The sequence below is a fragment of the Haemaphysalis longicornis genome, unplaced genomic scaffold (assembly GCF_048455015.1).
Source record: "Haemaphysalis longicornis isolate Haplotype H1 unplaced genomic scaffold, Haemaphysalis longicornis Haplotype H1 scaffold_3, whole genome shotgun sequence".
In the NCBI taxonomy this organism is placed as follows: Eukaryota; Metazoa; Arthropoda; class Arachnida; order Ixodida; family Ixodidae; genus Haemaphysalis; species Haemaphysalis longicornis.
The window spans coordinates 10489950-10507294 of NW_027526335.1; the positions used below are offsets into that span (position 1 = coordinate 10489950).

The window sequence follows — 17345 nt, forward strand, 5'->3', positions numbered from 1 at the left end:
CGCCCTCGTTTAGCCCACGCAGCGAAAGAAATAACTGGGAAAGGGTTAACGTAGGGTGTATGGTAACACTTGCTTTAACCGGTCATCCGGATAGGTTACTATTTTTGTGCTGTTGATGTATACATAGTTAAAATGACCAAACCGATAGAATAGTACAATATGAGAGAAGCTGGCCACGTTTTGGCTGCAAATGAAGTGGGCAAATAAATACTCCAAAAATGCACCAGTGCTTTCAGCGTACTGCCCCTGCCCCTTTCCCACGGAAACGCAAACCCACAAAAAATGAGCTCGTTATAATTTTCAGGCACGGTCGTCTACACATGACCTCGGCCAGACACTGAAATTTTCCGGTCGATGGATACTGCGCGAACCAGCGAAGCGTGAGCGTACCACGCACTTCCCCGCAGCTCTGGCCTACTAATCGTTTTCAAGTGAGGTCGAAACCGTCAGTAGCGCCAGGCAGCCTCTGCGCTCTACAGCTACGCGCCGATAGACTACGGCGACACGCCCTTTAATCGAGCTGAAACCGTACGCACTGCAAATGGGACTGAACAAGTTGTTCTCGGAAACAGAACATTGCGGCTTAGGTCTCGGTCACAGTTCGAGACGAACAAAGCCGTGGTCGGTTGTAAAGGTATAGATACAACCATTGCGGCTGTTTTCAGGCACTAACACATGTAAGTAAAAAAAAAAAACGAAAAACAGGGTGGTTATGGGGGAAAAATAACGTTCTTCGTACTGGTGCACTTCATGGACGTATCTCATTACCTCTTTACCTTTTCTCCTCCTGAGCTCCCGCTGAGCCAGCTGGGAGCGCGTGTTACGCAGCAATTACTTGGCTTCAGAAGTAGGTAGGAAAAGTTATCCCAAAAACTGTACTTGGACTAGCACTGACACTGTTCGAATATGCATGGGGAATGCCCAATGATGGTTCACTCAACTTAGCCTCTTAGGTTCGTGAACTAAGCGGTCATTTGGTGAGTCGAACGAATGATGGTTTAAACTTCAGCCAAAGGTATGGATGTTATAACTATCCTCAGTAATGCGTACCCCTAGACGTGCGTGTGTGCTTCCTCCGCGCAGTCACAAGGCACATATGCACATCAATTTTAACGTGGAAAACGGCAGTAGGCGCCTCCGCCGCGCCAAATTGTGGACATCTTAGAATTTTTGAAATGAAATCCTGGCTTTGCCAGCGGCGTAGTAAAAAAATTGTGATAGTGCTATCCTTTCTGAATATCCGTTAAACATTTGCACTCAAAATACGGCGATTGTAGCCTCATTTTTTTAAACGGAAAGTTTGATTATTTTGATTACCTTGCATTTTTTTATTGGACAATAATTACTGAACAAGAGTAATGTGGATTGGCATGGCAACGCACGGGAATTTGGCAATTAGTTTTGAACTAATGCGTGTGCGTCTTTCGATATGATTGTGTGCTCTTTTTGGCTGCAAAACAATTCTTTGGTGCCCTGAAGTGTGCTTACGTGTACGCTTGAATGCGCAAGCATTATTTCTTCCGCTACCATTGTGCGCCTCCAGTACTTTAGCCTTGTAGGGGTGTTTGTACCACGAACAGTGCTTGGCCTGCGCAAAGAGTGGCGGTGCACGCGACGACGAAGCATTTCCTGCACCAAGACCCGGCGTTAGTCACTCCGACAGCTCCACGAACCCCAGGCAATCTGACGGCTTTGCATGGAGCGCAGTGGAGCCACGAGTCGCGCGATCTTATGCAGCCAGAAGAAACGTGCGCTCGTTTTGTGTTTCCTCTTGGCACCCTTTCGTTCGTAAGCCCTGTTGCTCACGCGAACTTGTATTTGCAGGACTATCCGCTGCTCACAACACCGGATTTTTTGCCTTAGGGGGCGCATAAGGTTGCGCCTTATCAAAGTATCTGTAACTGGAATGGGCTGGACATGAAGCTGGAAAGACGTGAAGACTGGAGTATGAGCGTATATGATCTAGTGATTATCGTTTTTTTAAAACATGCTATATTAGCAACAAAACAAGCGAGGTACATTACAACACGATACGCTTAATTTTTGTCGGTTCGTAGCACATATTGTAGGACTTAGGACCACGACGGACAAGGGTAGTTGTTATAACGCAGGTACTCGCTTTCAACTTCTGTTATGTTGACCGCGCCCTTCAAATACACGGATGAGGACGGAAGAAAATGTCATGTTTTAAAACAATCGGCGCAGCTTGCACTAATGGTGCAAGGCTGGAGAAACAGCGGAGCCGGAAGTCGACCTAGCTCTTTCCGGTTTTGTTAAGTTTTGCTAGGTTTTGCTAGGCTTTGTTAAGTTTTGTTGGGCTTTGCGACGTTGTCGCTGGGCTAGGCTAACTGTGGAGGGGTGAGGCCAAGTTTAGCCGGATTTTACAAGGCCGTTCCGGTCGGTCTCCCACGCTGACAGCGGATCTCAGGGGGAAAAAAGCTAGCTCTGCTGTTGCTCCAGCCTTGCACCACTACTGCTAGCTGCGCGATTTTTTGGCGTTTTAACAGCCCAAGAAGGACTATACCCTTTAAAATGGTATATTGTTGCGTCCTGTCAAACAGGGGCGCAGAGAAGTTGTCTTGGCGAAGACGCAGGAGCAAAGTATTTATTAGGCGAGGTGACTAACTTGCCAGAGGAAACACACAGAGAGCACCGGTTGGTGGCTAGCAATATGGCGACCAAGAACAGAGCACGCGAGCCGCTAGCTAACGCGCTCCTTCGTCGTCCTCTGCTGTGCCCATCACACGGCACGTACCCACGCGGGGGATTAGCATGTCTGTCCTACTTAATAATGCTCTCATCCCACAGACTGGCACGTGACAATATACTCGGTTACAACTCAAGAACGGCACCACCTCATGTAGTGTATCACTCGGCCACAGCGCCCGACCCGTGACGTCAGTGCGCGCGCGTTTTGAAAGGGGTTTGCTATGAATGCGTAATATCGTCTGCCTTGTCTCACGCAGTTTGTTTGTCGTCACTGGAGTCGTTTATAAGCATATTAAGTCCAAAAAATCACGGGAACGGCTCACGCCATGTTCAAAATATTCCCAGTAACGCCCTACTTGCGCCGCGCGGAGAAACATCCCGCTACGGTGATAAGGCGCAGCGGCAACTTCCGGTGCCGTTCTTAAGTTGTCACCGAGTATAGTAAGGGGTGCGCATGCTCATATGCATAGGCGTGCGCAGGGTTCTCGATTAGGGGGGGCCAAGTCTTACCTGAGCGCCCCCCCCCCCCTCCCCCCTTCCCCTCGGGACTTCCGACCTCCTCCGGTCAGAACGCAGTGGAAAGTCGAGGAATGTAACATCGGCAAAGGGGGCAGGTCCCAGGGCGGATGCGGCATCAATTTCACAACGACCCGCCGAAATAACTTCCATTCTCCCTAAAGCACAGAAACATATGACACATCTGTCTTTTGTAAACTGCAACGTGGTTCCCGTGCGTACCGCTCGAACGCTAGCTTTTGAAATTCGTAAGAATTCAAGAAGGTAATATTGTCTGTTCTTAAATCCTTTTTACGCGGCTATTTTGCTCAGTACAAGCAGAGTCCTTCAATGGTTTACTGGTCACGAAACTGCTCCGTAACTCAATGGGAGAGCTTCATATGCTGCGTTTGGCCGCCGCGCGGTGGCGCCGCCATCTCACTGAGGTCACTCCTCGGGCGGCGTTGCGCTGGCTCGAACGGCGGAGACGCGGCGAGTTGTTTGTTTTGTGCGGGAAAAAATGTTGCGTGCATCTCGCGCTGTTGTGATGCGACTTAATTAGTGCAACGACGATGCCGAACACGTGTTGTGTCCCGGGATGTCGTTCCTTGTACAACGATACAACAGAAAATGTTTATAATGGGAAACAGCGCAAAAACGAAACTATGAACCTATACCATTATGAACCATTATAAAACCAGTATGAACCTATACCAACAAGCCCAACTCGCAGTTCTTCTAGAAAATGTTTCCTTGTTCTGTTTACCGAGCGACGGGGAGCTGCGTGAGAAATGGAGGCGCGCCATTCCAAGGCAAGAAACGGGAGATTTCAGCTTCGATTACAAGTGTGCGACAATGTGTGGAAATGCACTGTGTGTGAGAATGAAAAAGCAATGTACCTTTTTGAGAGCATCCTGGAACTATAATTGTACAATCAGTCAGGTAGTAGCGGTGCTTCATTACCTGTTTGCAAACTTGTATTACCTTGCGCTTGGGCTCGCATGTAAAAAAAGCTTTTGGACGTCCTTGTGCTTTTACTTTTCATATTTCCGCGAATTAGCCCTTAAGTTTCGTTTTGTTTGTTTTGCAACAGCGCGTGGCCGCTTCCGGTTTTTTTAATCTGGCGTTTCAACCGGAGCTCCGTGAACCGGAGCGCCCGTTTGCTCTTTTTGTCGTACGTCCTGTCGGGCAATATTGTTTGATATGGAAAGGGTGTCACCTTGTCGCTAACTTGATTTTTTGTTTGTTCGACAATGTTCTCGATCCTATTTCCATGGATCTGAAATTAATAACGTTCCGAGTAATGCATGCATAGCTAGCGCCGCGCAACTCACTCTATCGACGTTCATCTGTGCACGTGACAATGCGGACTGCTTCTTCGACTTTTGTGTCTCATTCTAGTCTTTTGTAGACCAGGAGGTCGCTTTAATAAACTTCGTTCAGAAAAGCTTCGCGTCGTTCTTGGCTACGTGGCAATATTCTGTTCCCTCCGTGTGCTGCACATCGCAGCGCAAAAAAAAAAAAAAAGTTGTACGCTGGACCACGCTCTTTTGTCTCCCTTCGTAATATTGAATTTTTTTGTTGCGTGGGATAAAATCAGTTTTACTGTTCTTTTTTCGCTTCCTTTTTTTGCAAGGATTGCAAAGCGTGGAAGCGGAAAGACACACGGTGCAACATATATATCTTCGTGTTTTGATCCTTCGCGTTTCTGCAGCGTTTTTAGTTTTTTTTTTTTTTTTTGCGATAGAATGCCCGTTGGCATAAAAATAGCGTTTTTAGTTGTTCGAAACGACTAATCGAAACGACAGTATTATTGGGCTATCTTTTTTAGCGTTCTGTGAATTCCAGAGCAATCAACGGATTCATTAATAGCGTAGTCTGAACGACGCGTACTTGGTTTCTTTCAGTTTTTTTTTTTTAATTTTAGTATCGATAGGCCCGCAGCAGTCTGTGACTACGGAGCCACCGTATATGTGGTATTTACAACTAGAGATTTAAAAATTTACAACTAAGAGATGTACAACTATTTAAAACTAAGAGATTTACAATATTGATTCAAAAAATCCGTAAACACGACGGCGAAGCGCTTGTGCCAGAGGACGCAGAAGCCGTTCGCGGCCGAAGTCTACGGTAATTTACTTGGAAAAATAAAACCCAATTGAAGGGAGGTGATATAGAGAATGACTGGACTATTCATGGCTAACTACTACTAAAAAAGCACACTTAATCAGCGCGCAGACACCAAAAGCAGCGAGCGTTTGCACGCCAACAGCTGACCAATATGCCGCACGCGCGGCGGCTGGATGCCCTTCGTGCGGCGGTGGTGCCTGTAGTGGCGCCCGCGGTTCCTATATGAAACGAGCGCCGAAGTTTCGTGACCAGTAAAGCAATGAAGGTCTCTGGTACTAGGCACGTTATTTGCGAGGAAAAGTAGAAGGAGGACAAGCTCCGCAGTAGCTGCAAATATGAAAATTAAGTGATAATGTGTTTCTCACAGCGACCTAGTCCCCGCATTTTTTTTTCCGGGGCTGAAGGTAAACAGCTTTTGGAAGGTAACCTGAGGGTTCTTTGGCTGCCATGATCGTGAAAACACACGCGTGGTCGACTCATAACCCTACGGGACAGGTTCGATTGAGTTAAGGCATGGGGCGAATTTGGCGCCCCCCTCCAGATTATTAGGGGGGGCGGCCGCCCCCCCTGCCCCCCCTGTGCGCACGCCTATGCTCATATGCCCCTTGTGATAACACTCGAGCAGGCGCGAAAGTCGGCTTCACTGTTAAAATTTCCTATCTGCAGTGGTGCACCCTTTACAGACGACGCCGTTTTTTTTTCTCGGCATTTTCTTTTGCTAACGCCACCAAACAACGCTCAACCTTAAACAGCTCTGCTGTAAAAATACCCGTTTTCTTTTATCAGCTCCCATCGTCAATTCCTGCAGCAATGACGCTTTTTGCTACAAGAGTCTGACCGGGCGGAATAATTACAGAAGCTCGCCACCGCTCTTCTTCCACAGAACCGCACAATTAATTGACCAATAAAGACATCTGGTTATTAGAGTAGTCTGTACATTGTTTAATGAATAAATGCTTCGCATTTTTTGACCAACCTTGGGGGAATTCCTCCTGAAGTTTGTTAATGCGGAGCGTTAAGCTTCCGGCCGGTGCCGATAAGCCGGCGTCGTTGGCGGTGTTGTGAAAAATCAAACAGTGCCACTTCCGGTCTCCCACTAAAACAACCCGGACCATGAGGGGCTGCCACTGCCCCAACAGATAGCGTGCGGGCAGGCGGCGCATCCTAGCGGCAGCCGGCAAGAGATGCGGAATGCGGTAATTCGCGCCGGCTTCGTGGCGGCTGCTGCAGGCTGCGTCTACCCCGCTGTTTTGTGCCGTTCAGGAAACCATAATTTGGAATAATTCGCGTATGCGTCAAGGCAGAGGGGTGTGGAGCGCTCTTCGAATGCGTTAAAGTATAAAGAATCGGTTTTCGTGCTAACGTAACGCGACAAACCTGACACGCTCTTTGGACATCCCGCTGAGTCTGACTGAAGACCGAAGTAATTTTGCAATGAACCTGTTGGGGTCATTTCTATGTTGTTCCTTCCTTGCTAAATTACAAATTTTAATGTAAAACCTATTTTAGTGCACCTACAAACGCCTTCTGAGCAATGTGTTTCTGTATAAAAGTGAAACCGACTTTAAAAATCTCAGTGTAAGTTTGGTTTTGTCAGCTGGCTTCTGCACACTCTGGTCTGCAGTGAAGCCTACTCCTAAATAAGGAAAGGTTGTTTTATGGTGCGCACAACTACATGAAAGACAAGAAGAAGGTGAGGACACAGACAAGCACTGCATGACCCCCCCCCCTCCCCCCTTATAGTCTTAAGTCTAGTTGTGCGCTGATATCACTACGGGTCTGTAACAAGTAGCCTAGCTCACCACAGTTCTGCAGAAAAGGTTGGCCCCACGGTTCATTAAAACAATGGCTTAACAACGGCGTCACGATTGCAAAGTATTTATTTAGCGTCCGGACAAAGAGTGACTTAGCAATGCTTAACTGGGCACAAGAAAATGGCTGTTTCGTAGAAAAAAAAAAGTGTTTCCGTGCGATACCCGCGCCTGGCCCAGGCACACACTCCTCCACTTTTTCATGCCCCTCAAACGGCGAAATACTGTTAGGGGACAAGAAAAGTGACCGTGCAAGCGTGGTCACGTCGGAAATGGAACTAAGCCAACCTACAAGCTAAGCTAGCCTAGGTAAATGTGTAGCAGGATATGGTCGCTGGGCCCTCACGAATTTCAGGAGGTTGCAAAGGAGTGTATAAATATTTCTTTCACGTAAAAATGTTATTTCTGATAGTTCCGTGGCCCTCGCAGAAACTGATGTGTCCAAGTGGGAAGGGGAACTGGAGAGGTGAAAAAGGTAATCTGGAGAGGGCTGCAACCTGAACGGGGTGGTAACGACGCCCGAGAAAGCTTTGGAACATTATGCAGGGCTGAAGTAACAGTCGGTGTGGAAAAAGCGAGCCCGAGAAGAACAGCGTGGAAAAAAAATATTCCGAAAAATTTCCGGCTTACTTCGACTCTGCTGTTTTTTGAGCAATAGGAGAGATTTTGTACTCTGGACTATCCAACTACTTTGCTAATTTTGTCACTCGGAAATTTTCAACGTGGCTTCCAACAACATTGCGCTTCAGAGACCGGATAATCAAAACAAAGTTAAATAGTAGTACATGAGTTCCGCAATGGTTGCTTAAGCTTGTTGATTTTTATTCACTAATTAAGTAATTTTATTACCTGTCATAACCTTTTCTTCCATAGATTACGTTATTATAGTATAAATTGAATTGCTTATAACCTCATAACTTCTTTTCTGAGTTATAGTGGATAGTATGTTCACTTGGTGACTTTCACTCTCAGATTTAGGAACATCAAGATTGAACTTATACATAAGTGGAAAGCCTCAGAAGGATTCCGATTGCGGCGGTGCTCCCACCATAGTCGGGATGACATACCGAATGTGTTCCTTGGCCTTGTCCTGTATTCGCCCGTAACCGCCATCAGCTTTTAACTCTGGGTACCACACCCCCAACAAAACTGGAGCATGTTATTCGTGTCTGTGACGATCCCGCTACTGTAGATGTAATCACCCAGTACGCCCTTGAAAACGGTCTTTACAAATTGGTGTAGCGGTCTGACCGACTTTCCCGAACTGACCATGCCTACCCGCAATGTCTCAGTGTGGACTGCGCATTTTTGGTAGCACTAAATGACTAAACTGCGTGCCTTTTGTGAATAGGACCTTATGACTGGAACTGTGTGAAATGTCGTGTGAATTGTGACCTTCCCCTTCCCCTCATTTTTACTCCCCCCCCAAGGGCCCATATGCCTCTCGTTTTAATAACATGTTTCGCTCAGTCCCTCTCACTAAACGCGGGATGGCAACATTTGATGCTATAAAAATTTATGCATCTCCACAAAGTGAATAATGACGAGTGGGCGAAGCACTGGGGATCGTTCTTACCGTAAATCACCCGTGGCATTGCTCACTCGCACATGTAAATGAGTGGCAACGCGTGTGTACAGTATATACAATTCCAATGCAATCCAATCCGATACAATTCAATTTAATCTGATCCAGTCCGATACATTTCAATCCAATCCAAATCGGATCCAGTCCAATTTAATCCAATCCAATGCTCCTCGCGCATGCGCAACACTGTGTACACCGACGCCAAGCCCCGGACAGAACGAGGTCCTAAGGTGCTTCGCCCCTAAAAGTTTGATTGTCATGAAGCTGAAGCGGTTGCATTGTCGCCATTGTGGAAACCGCAACCTTGGTGACTAATATGTTCATGCCAAACTCTTATTGTAATTGTTGGTGGGATGATCCGCTCTGTGATGGCTTTGAAGCGTGCCAGGCCTTCGGGTAGCGGCGGATACCCGCAGCCTTTGCTTGTACGGAGACGCGGCACTTGGCCTTCCCTCAGCGACGCACTGCAGGTTGAGCACGAAATGAACTGACAGCCATGCGCGTGCTTCCGAAGGGAGGCGTCAGCGAACGAGTTCGACCACTTGTTCTGACCATCCTAAACTAACACCATGGGTGAACCCCCAAAATGATGGCAAGCTGATCACGCCGCTTCAGACGCATTGTCAACGAATTGCTGCTTAAAGAGGTGACAAGCCGCTGCATGTGGAATGCGCTCGCTGCGAGTAGTTCCCCGCACTCCCCATTGTTCTAATCTTTCAACTCGCATGTTTCTTTCGCTCAATGTTGCACCATCTCTTCGACTACTTTGGTTTAACGTTTCGGCCGCCTTTTTTACCCGGAAGCATCCGTGTACTCGGATGCTCAGTAGAGGGCTTCTACTATCTTTGGTTCCTTACTTGTCCCGATGCATCTCTAGGCACCGAGCCACCGCATGCTCTTATTGCACCTTGGTCGATTGCTTCGAATCACCGGCAGTGTCTGTGGTGCGCCACTAACCCCTGCTCTAAGCCCTTGTGCGCCAAACTAACCGACAACTACAGTGACTACAGTATCGGCACGCAACCTAACAGCCATGTCACTATCCAAGCGGGTCGGATGGTTACAGCGCATACAGAAAGTTGCGCCGAGCTGATGCTTGCATAGCGCGTCGATGTGTGCTGTGCAGTCAACTCCTGAACCGCTACTTGTAATGGATAGCGTGAGTAGCCGGCCATGATGATAATGATGGGATGATGGATACTGGCATACGCATGAACGCAGAGGAAATGTTTGCTTGCACACATCATTATTTATGATGAACAGGTGTCCAGCTTATGTCTGCATTAAAAATAGTTTGAGCTACTTGATGGGGCGCTGCAGCCGCACGAAAAAGTTGACACGAAATGCCGTTAATGGCACCGCGTCTTCTCTTGTGGTTACATAAGCGGTTTGCCGTCGAGCTGACACTTTCTTTCCTGTTTCAGGCAGGAACTCCTCATTCCGTAGCTGCCCGCTACAATTAGCCCATCTTAGCCAGTCACCGATACTGCGGAGGCAAGAGCGACGTCTTCATGACGCATTAAGAACATCTTCAGTCAGGGCAAAATGAAGCCCCAAGTGTTCGGGAGCAGTATGCATAGCAATCCTATAATGCTCAAGAGGTCTGCCTAATGAGAAGCAAATCTTCACGAAAAGCAGACGTAACATGGCACAGAGCAGCATGAGACTGCAGCATATGCAGTGCTAAAGGCGTGATGTTCGGGAATGAAGACTGATATCAATAAAACCATGATATGCAGTAGACCTGCTCGAGTCAAAGCTCGAAGACCCAACCGTATTGTCAGTGTTGGCAGAATGGTTTTGTGCGTGCACCCACCTTCGCCTTGGCGTTCACGTTGGCACCGAGGTCGATGAACTTGTCAGCCAGGCCCACACGACTGTCCTTTACGGCGTACATGAGGGGTGTAAATCCTGTGGCCTGAAATGCCAAGCCAAGGGAGAAGAAAATGAAAGGTTTAGGACACTGCACTGAAGATGTTGAGTACATTCTACTGCACGCCCACTGGAGCCCGATTAAATGGCATGTCTGCCGAACTATGCTTGAATTCAAAACAAGGTTTCTACTACTCCTAGCTCTATTTCTCAAAGGGACACTAGAGCGAGAGACAAACATTATACGCTTAGCGCACCAAATAAAATGATAGAATGTCAGGCCATGTTCCAAGCTTTTTCCGCCTATTGACACAACGACAAAAGTGCGTTCGAAAAGGTAGTTTTCCTCGAATCACTTCCCTCCCTCCTCCCCTGTTGGTTTGCGGACGTCTATTATGACGACACTCTGACCAGACAGAACGGTTCAACGAAGTGGATTTCCAGCGGATTTACCCTGCATGACCTCTGCGCAAAAGAACAACAAGTCGATATCAAGCGTGGATTGGGTGAAAATCAACATTTCAAGGACTGAGATAGCCTGAGGACACACTGCGACACGTAGTGCGACGTCATTACTGCAGTTAGTGCGGTGGCCCGATAGTTTATATTCTCCAGCAGATCATTAGATAGGATATACTAAGGTTCTAGGCGTTTGCTAAATAATACACTAAATGAGTTTCTATTCTCCAGCAGATGATTAGATAGGATATACTAAGGTTCTAGGCGTTTGCTAAATAATACACTAACGGATTGCAGGAGTAGAATGTGTCACAAGTAACACGTAAATAATTTACTTCCGTTGGAAAGGTTGCGTGGGTCCGAGAGATACTGCGCACAGGCAGGGGAACGTTTTACTCTACCGGAGTTTGCGCCACCTATTAGAATGAGAAATTGCTAATAACATTTCTCAACACACGCATTTTGTTAAATATCAGCTATTAACGCCAATTTTACACCAATTTCTGTATGTCTACACTGTACCGTAGAGTACGGAAGGTCTAGCGAGCAAAGCACGTTGTATGCTATGGTTCCCTGCTCTTTCTGTTTATTTCCTTTGTGTCTTAATGACACAAAGGAAATAAACAAAAAGTGCGACCAGTAATCGCATTTTATGGTCGAGTATTTATTTATTTATTTATTTATTTATTTATTTATTTATTTATTTATTTATTTATTTATTTCTACATACTTTGAATCTTCTAGGGGACCAAGATAGGAGTGGGTTGATGATGTGGAAAGATGTCCCACGATGTGGGAAAGATGTCAATTTTTACCTCTTGCACGAGAAACAAGCTCAAGTAAAAAAAAAAGAGAAAGCCCTCGCAATTTGTTTACATCCAAACAATGAACAGGCAATCTCATTTCGCACTGCTGCTTCTTAGCCTCAAAAGGCGACAAATTACCTCCTCGTTGAGTCACGCTTACAGCGCTCTCTGGCCATCTGTTCGAATAACGCGTGTCGTGCTCGAAATAGGAATATTTAAAACAATCTCTCCCGAGTCGCGTTTCCGCAACGGGCGTAGAGTTCTTGTGCCTTTTTATCCTGGCGTTGTCTTCCTTCACATACCGATGCTTCTCGTCAAGTACGAGGTTGGTAACGGTATACTGTAAAATAGACTTAACTTCCTGTGTTTTCTGCGGAATTCTGGGAGCTTGAGGTCCCTTTATTCATAATAAGCTAAAACAGAATTCACCTTGTCTGCAGCACCGATAATAAATACGACTTTGTGCACGTCGATGAATACTCTCCAGTTTTGGTACCAATTTTTTTACATCTGGATCTTCAATTTTCGCAAGCATATTCCGATATTTGTCGCACTAACATTTTCTGAGCAGTCATCTTTGTTTCTGCTCAGGCATGTCTGAGTGTTCGACGAGTGTATCCTAGCCTTTTGGTCGCCTTGCCAACTATTAACGTGCTTTATCCGGATAAGGTCAGAGGTGAAAGTTGACTTGTACTCACTGACTTTGACTAAGGGAACACTGAAGATTGTAATCAAAATCTGAAACTTTAGTTTGTGAGTACTGTAAAAGCTCGTTGATTCAAACTCGGTTAATTCGAACTTTCGGTTAATTCGAACTGACGCCCTGGTCCCAGCACAGCCCTGTATATTTCAATTGAGGAAAACTCCCGGTAATTCGAACGCGCCGATATCCAGAACGGTTAATTCGAACTAGGATTCCTTGCTTTCCATCGATACTCGCGGAAGAAGTCGGTCCATAGTGATTACGATGTGTTGCAAATCCAAGCCAAACCAAATTTACTAGAGATGCATGCAAATCAGCGCCGAGGCTCGATGTTGCAGCACGTTATTTCTCAGCAGATGAGAATTCTGACGCTGCGCTGGAGCTCTTCGGCGAGTTCCAAGCGATGCTCATGGAGTCGTGGCAGAAGAAACGCAAGCAAACGCATATTACCGATTACTTTCATTTTGATTGCCTCGACCCTGCCTAGTAAATAAACTTGTTTTCGCGCATAGACAGCGTGATTATTTCGACATTACGTCTCACTGCTCACATGAATGCAATGCAGGTGCCTGTTTCGGCCGTATAACTGACTGATCCATTAATTTCGTTCGCTGTTCGACCCCCACGAACATTTTTTTCAATAATCCCCTGCCACAAACGTGTAGTAGCGCCTAATTCGCCATAACAAGTCCAGAGGTGGCTTCTTCGTGTTCTGCCCGCTCAGTGTGGCGTGATGTCCATTCATTCTATCGCCCTCCCGCTAATTGGAACTCCACTTAATTCGAAGAGTTTCATGGTCCCCTTCGCGTTAGAATTAACAAGCTTTTACTGTAATAGTCTCACAAACTGATTTGGAGGGATTCGAGAGAATTGCCATTTGCTAGACCAATAGCTTACCACAGCCAAATAACCATTTAGTTTAATTTTGTCGGCAGAAGACTCAACATGAGTGCACATAATGCAGTCGTCTTCAAATAATTAAAAGGGAACTTGAATATCATGAATCAGATCAGTTATGGAGACCAAGACTTGCTTTTAAATCGGGCTCATCGTGTGTTTTTTGCATAAATTTTTATTTTTTGTGCATCTTATACCTGGTACTTATATGGGTATTCTATTTTTGTGTGCTCGAATATTATCACATCCCAATAGCATGAAGTAATCTTGTTATTTCCTGCTGGCAGCGGTGCTTTTTTCATGCAAGATTATCAGCATCATTCAAGAACAATTTCAGGGGCATTAGCACTAAAATTCAAGCTTTATATCATAAAATGCCGACTTTTCCCATCGTCGGCGCGTACCATTTAAACATGAATACTCTGTGCAAGAAAAAAAGGCAATCCTCTCACTCTTTCCCCAGAAGCCTTACAACGCTATTCTTTTTGTGCGTGAGTGTGAATATTGGGGATTGCCATATTCTCATTCTTATAACTTTATGTGGCAGGAGAAATGACTGTTGTCAGTGTGAGCTTGTTTAAAAGGCAATGTTTTTTTACAAGCTGCTACGTCAGGAGCTCTGCTCTATGCTTCTATGGCCCAGAAAATGTCAACGCTTCCGGAAACTATAATTCGCCTAATTCTCCAAGGTTCGCTCCTTTCACAGTCAAATAACGTTCCCCCACACAAGCAAGAGCACTGCAACATGTTTTGTGTGCGACTTCCATTGGAGAAAATATCGCAGGCTTCCCCATTGCTCTGGACCAGAGTGGTCGGTGACGGAGCAGCCGAAGAGCACTTGAGTATGACGACGGCATGAAGAACCAGATGATAACTGTGAAACAGCCGCGTTTAACTCGCCATCGCCAAGTAAGGTGGTCGGAAAACACCTGGGCTCTATACGAACGGTGAGAAAGGAAAGGAGACAAATGTGGCTCAACTCGCGGCATTCTTTGTAACTAGCTTAAAATGCTTGTATTGTTTATTTCCTTGCCCCTCGCGGCTAATTGTGCACTGTTTATTATTAATGTGATCATAATTTTGACAACGCGGGCTGCCAGAATCTCGCTCCATTGACGGCATCGCAGCAGAACGCGTGCATGACAGAGAACGTTAGCCTCCGTGGCTGCAGTCCCCAAAGCAAATTTGAAACGAGGCACCGAACTCACCTCGTCTGCGAGATCTGCCGGCAGATCTCCTTTTTCGACGTGCTTGAGCAGGGCATCTACGCCGAGCCAGTCTCCCCTCCTGGACATGTTCAAGACCTTCAGTGCCAACTCTGGGTTCGTCGAAGTGCCGGTCCACGTGGCGCCCTTTGGCCGTTCTTGCTCGGGCGGCTTCGTGGAGGGTGCCGCCTCGGCCCCTTCCTTTTCCGCGCCTTCGGCGTCTGGCGACTCTTCGTCGGCCATCGAGTCGGGTGAGTCGGCGAACAGCAGGTCCATTGCAGCGTTGGCAGCCGAGGCGTCCTGCAACGGCTGGCCGCTGCCGGAATCCGCTTGCGACGGGTCGGACGAGTCCTGCTGCGCGCTGGGCTTTGATAGAGACAGCCTGTTTTGCAGCAGCTTGGCGTTCATCACAGTCTGCTGCAGCTTGCTCGGCGCCACGTTGATCTTCTTGGCGGCGTCGCGCATCCTCGACAGGACGCTGGTCTTCTCCTTGGGCTTCGGCTCCGCCGAAACCACTTCGGCGGGTGGCTCAACCGGGGTCGCTGCAATGGTGGTGTCCCCTTGCTGGACGAGCACGTCGGGTTGCTCGCTGATGCGGAGTTCGAGCAGCGCAGGTGTCTCCCGCTTCTGTTCCTCCGGTACCGGTGTGAGCGCCTTCTTGTCCTCGAAGCCATTCTTCGGAATGCTGTTCTCCACTGGTTTGACTGCCGACTTGCCGGATTTATTCGTCGTCTTCGGGTGCTTGTTGACGGGTAACGTGGAACCGCCGCGTCCTCCACCGACTCCCGTTTTTTCCTTCACACTTGGAGGCTTTTTTCGCGGAGGAAGCGACTTGTTCTGCTTCTTCCGCCGTCCGGTGGGACCGTTTACAGTTTCTTTGAGCAGCGGCGTCTTGTCGGTTGACGCCGCCATGTCGTCGACGAGGAGGCAGGGGCCGTTTGAAATTTTGTTGTCGTTGGATTGTGGCGCCTCCGCAGCGCTTGCTGCGGCGCGCCTGCCACGCCGCTTTTCGTTCGCCTCCCGTTCGAGCTCCTGGAGCAGACGAATTGGATCCATGATGGCCTCCTCTGAGTTCCAGCGGTTGCCCAGGCGACGGCCGCCATCTTGCGAGGGACTGTTGTCAGACGCCATCGTTCAGCCCTTCGCTTTTCCTATTTTGATCAAGTTCTCGAGCGTACGAACGTCATACTAATGCACCGGATCGGCCGCAAAGCATTTTGATCGTGCTTTCTTTTTTCTTGTCAAATTTTTTCTCGAATGCTCATACAACCGTGACTGCCAGGTTGGAGCAGCAAGGTCGACAAAGCGGGGGACACAATTTCGAGTCACGAGATTTTTTTTTCCTTATTTGCACCCTTTCTATCGAGAGTCATCACTGCGAAAGCAACTTTGACGTACCGAAATTTTTCAGAAGTCGGTTAAACACATAAAAAATATGCAACTTAGCTTTTACGTAAACAGTAGAAAAGATCGCGTGCCCAAGTGTATTTCCTTCAGTCAGCCCTTGAAGACACTGTTTGTATGACATTCACCTTCCTTGAGCTTTTTCTTTTTCTCTTTGCATTTAGGGCTGCTCGTGCAGGGAAATTTGGCAACAGCAATGGAGCCATAAGGTCAACGGAAGACGTCCAGTCGCGATGACTTGATGCGCCTCACTCTGGCGGTCGTTTCTTCTTTACGCGACGCTGACGTCTACGTGCACGGACGTTGCTTAAACTTTAACATTGCCGCAGCAGTCGCACCTCCTTGGATTCACCCGCCGCCGGCGAAGGCAGAATGAATGGCCTTCGCGCTCAAACACTCACTCACACGCAGCAGCTCACGTACGTCGGGGCGAGAGTGAACCACGCCACGGAAGGTCGCTATGTCATCCACGTACACGCACCATTGCAGCGGTCTGCCATCAGCAGATAAGCGGCGCCCAGCAATCGAGACAAGTGGCGAAATTCGGCAAACCACGGTGGGGGCTGAAAGGAGCCCCTTGTCCACATGCGACGAGTTGACCAGAAACCTGAACTAAGGACTCTCAGCCGCGACCGTCGCTATGTCGGCGCAGTCTTGCCTCCGTGCCAGGACAGCGTGGCGTGACTGGCGCACGACCTTTGAGCGGTGAACACTGCATAGCGGTGACTTTCGGAGAAGCGGCGGTCGTCGCGACACAATGGAGGAAAACCCGCGCTTCTGGAGAGACGAGCGCACAACGTGCCAAACAAACCGTTGGTCGGCGCTATCGGCCACGGGCAAGAAGAAAGCGGGCCCACCCATGACGTCACGATCGCCACGAGCCGCGTGATAGGGTTCTGGGCAAAGCTTGGAGGAGGTTGAAAAGGAGGGAGAGGGTAAAACCAAAAGCGGCGAAAGAGAGAGCCCTTGGCAGACAGAGTACCATCGCGTCCCCGCTGGGCGCCCCTCCCTGGATGCATGCTTCCCCTCTTACACCCGTGTGCGTTTTATGCGTAATTTGGAGAGGACACAACGACGGCGGAGCTTACGACCCGGTTTCCAAAGCCGTCCGTCGCTGAAAGCGCTGGTCACGTCCAGTCGTCGGTCACGTACCCCCGCCGCCGCTGAACAGGCTCACGGAGTCGGAAAAGGGAAAAAAGAGAACAGAAGCGAAATGAGCGAATAGCTGTACACACGGAGGGTCGCATTAGGACGTCCAGCCGCGGAAAG

The 17345-nt window shown here is 48.0% G+C and overlaps 1 protein-coding gene across 1 annotated transcript in view; it reads right to left on the reverse strand.

Annotated features, from left to right (window-relative positions):
* The window catches only part of Nompc (no mechanoreceptor potential C), an 82005-nt gene extending 65113 nt beyond the window's left edge, over positions 1 to 16892 (reverse strand). Inside the window, exons 1-2 of the mRNA XM_077702292.1 lie at positions 14676 to 16892; positions 10547 to 10648 (exon numbers count right to left, since the gene is read on the reverse strand). Of these exons, the coding sequence (XP_077558418.1) occupies positions 10547 to 10648; positions 14676 to 15803 (1230 nt within the window). The 5' untranslated portion in view covers positions 15804 to 16892. The remainder of the gene's footprint in view (positions 1 to 10546; positions 10649 to 14675) is intronic.
* Between the last annotated feature and the right edge of the window lie 453 nt (positions 16893 to 17345).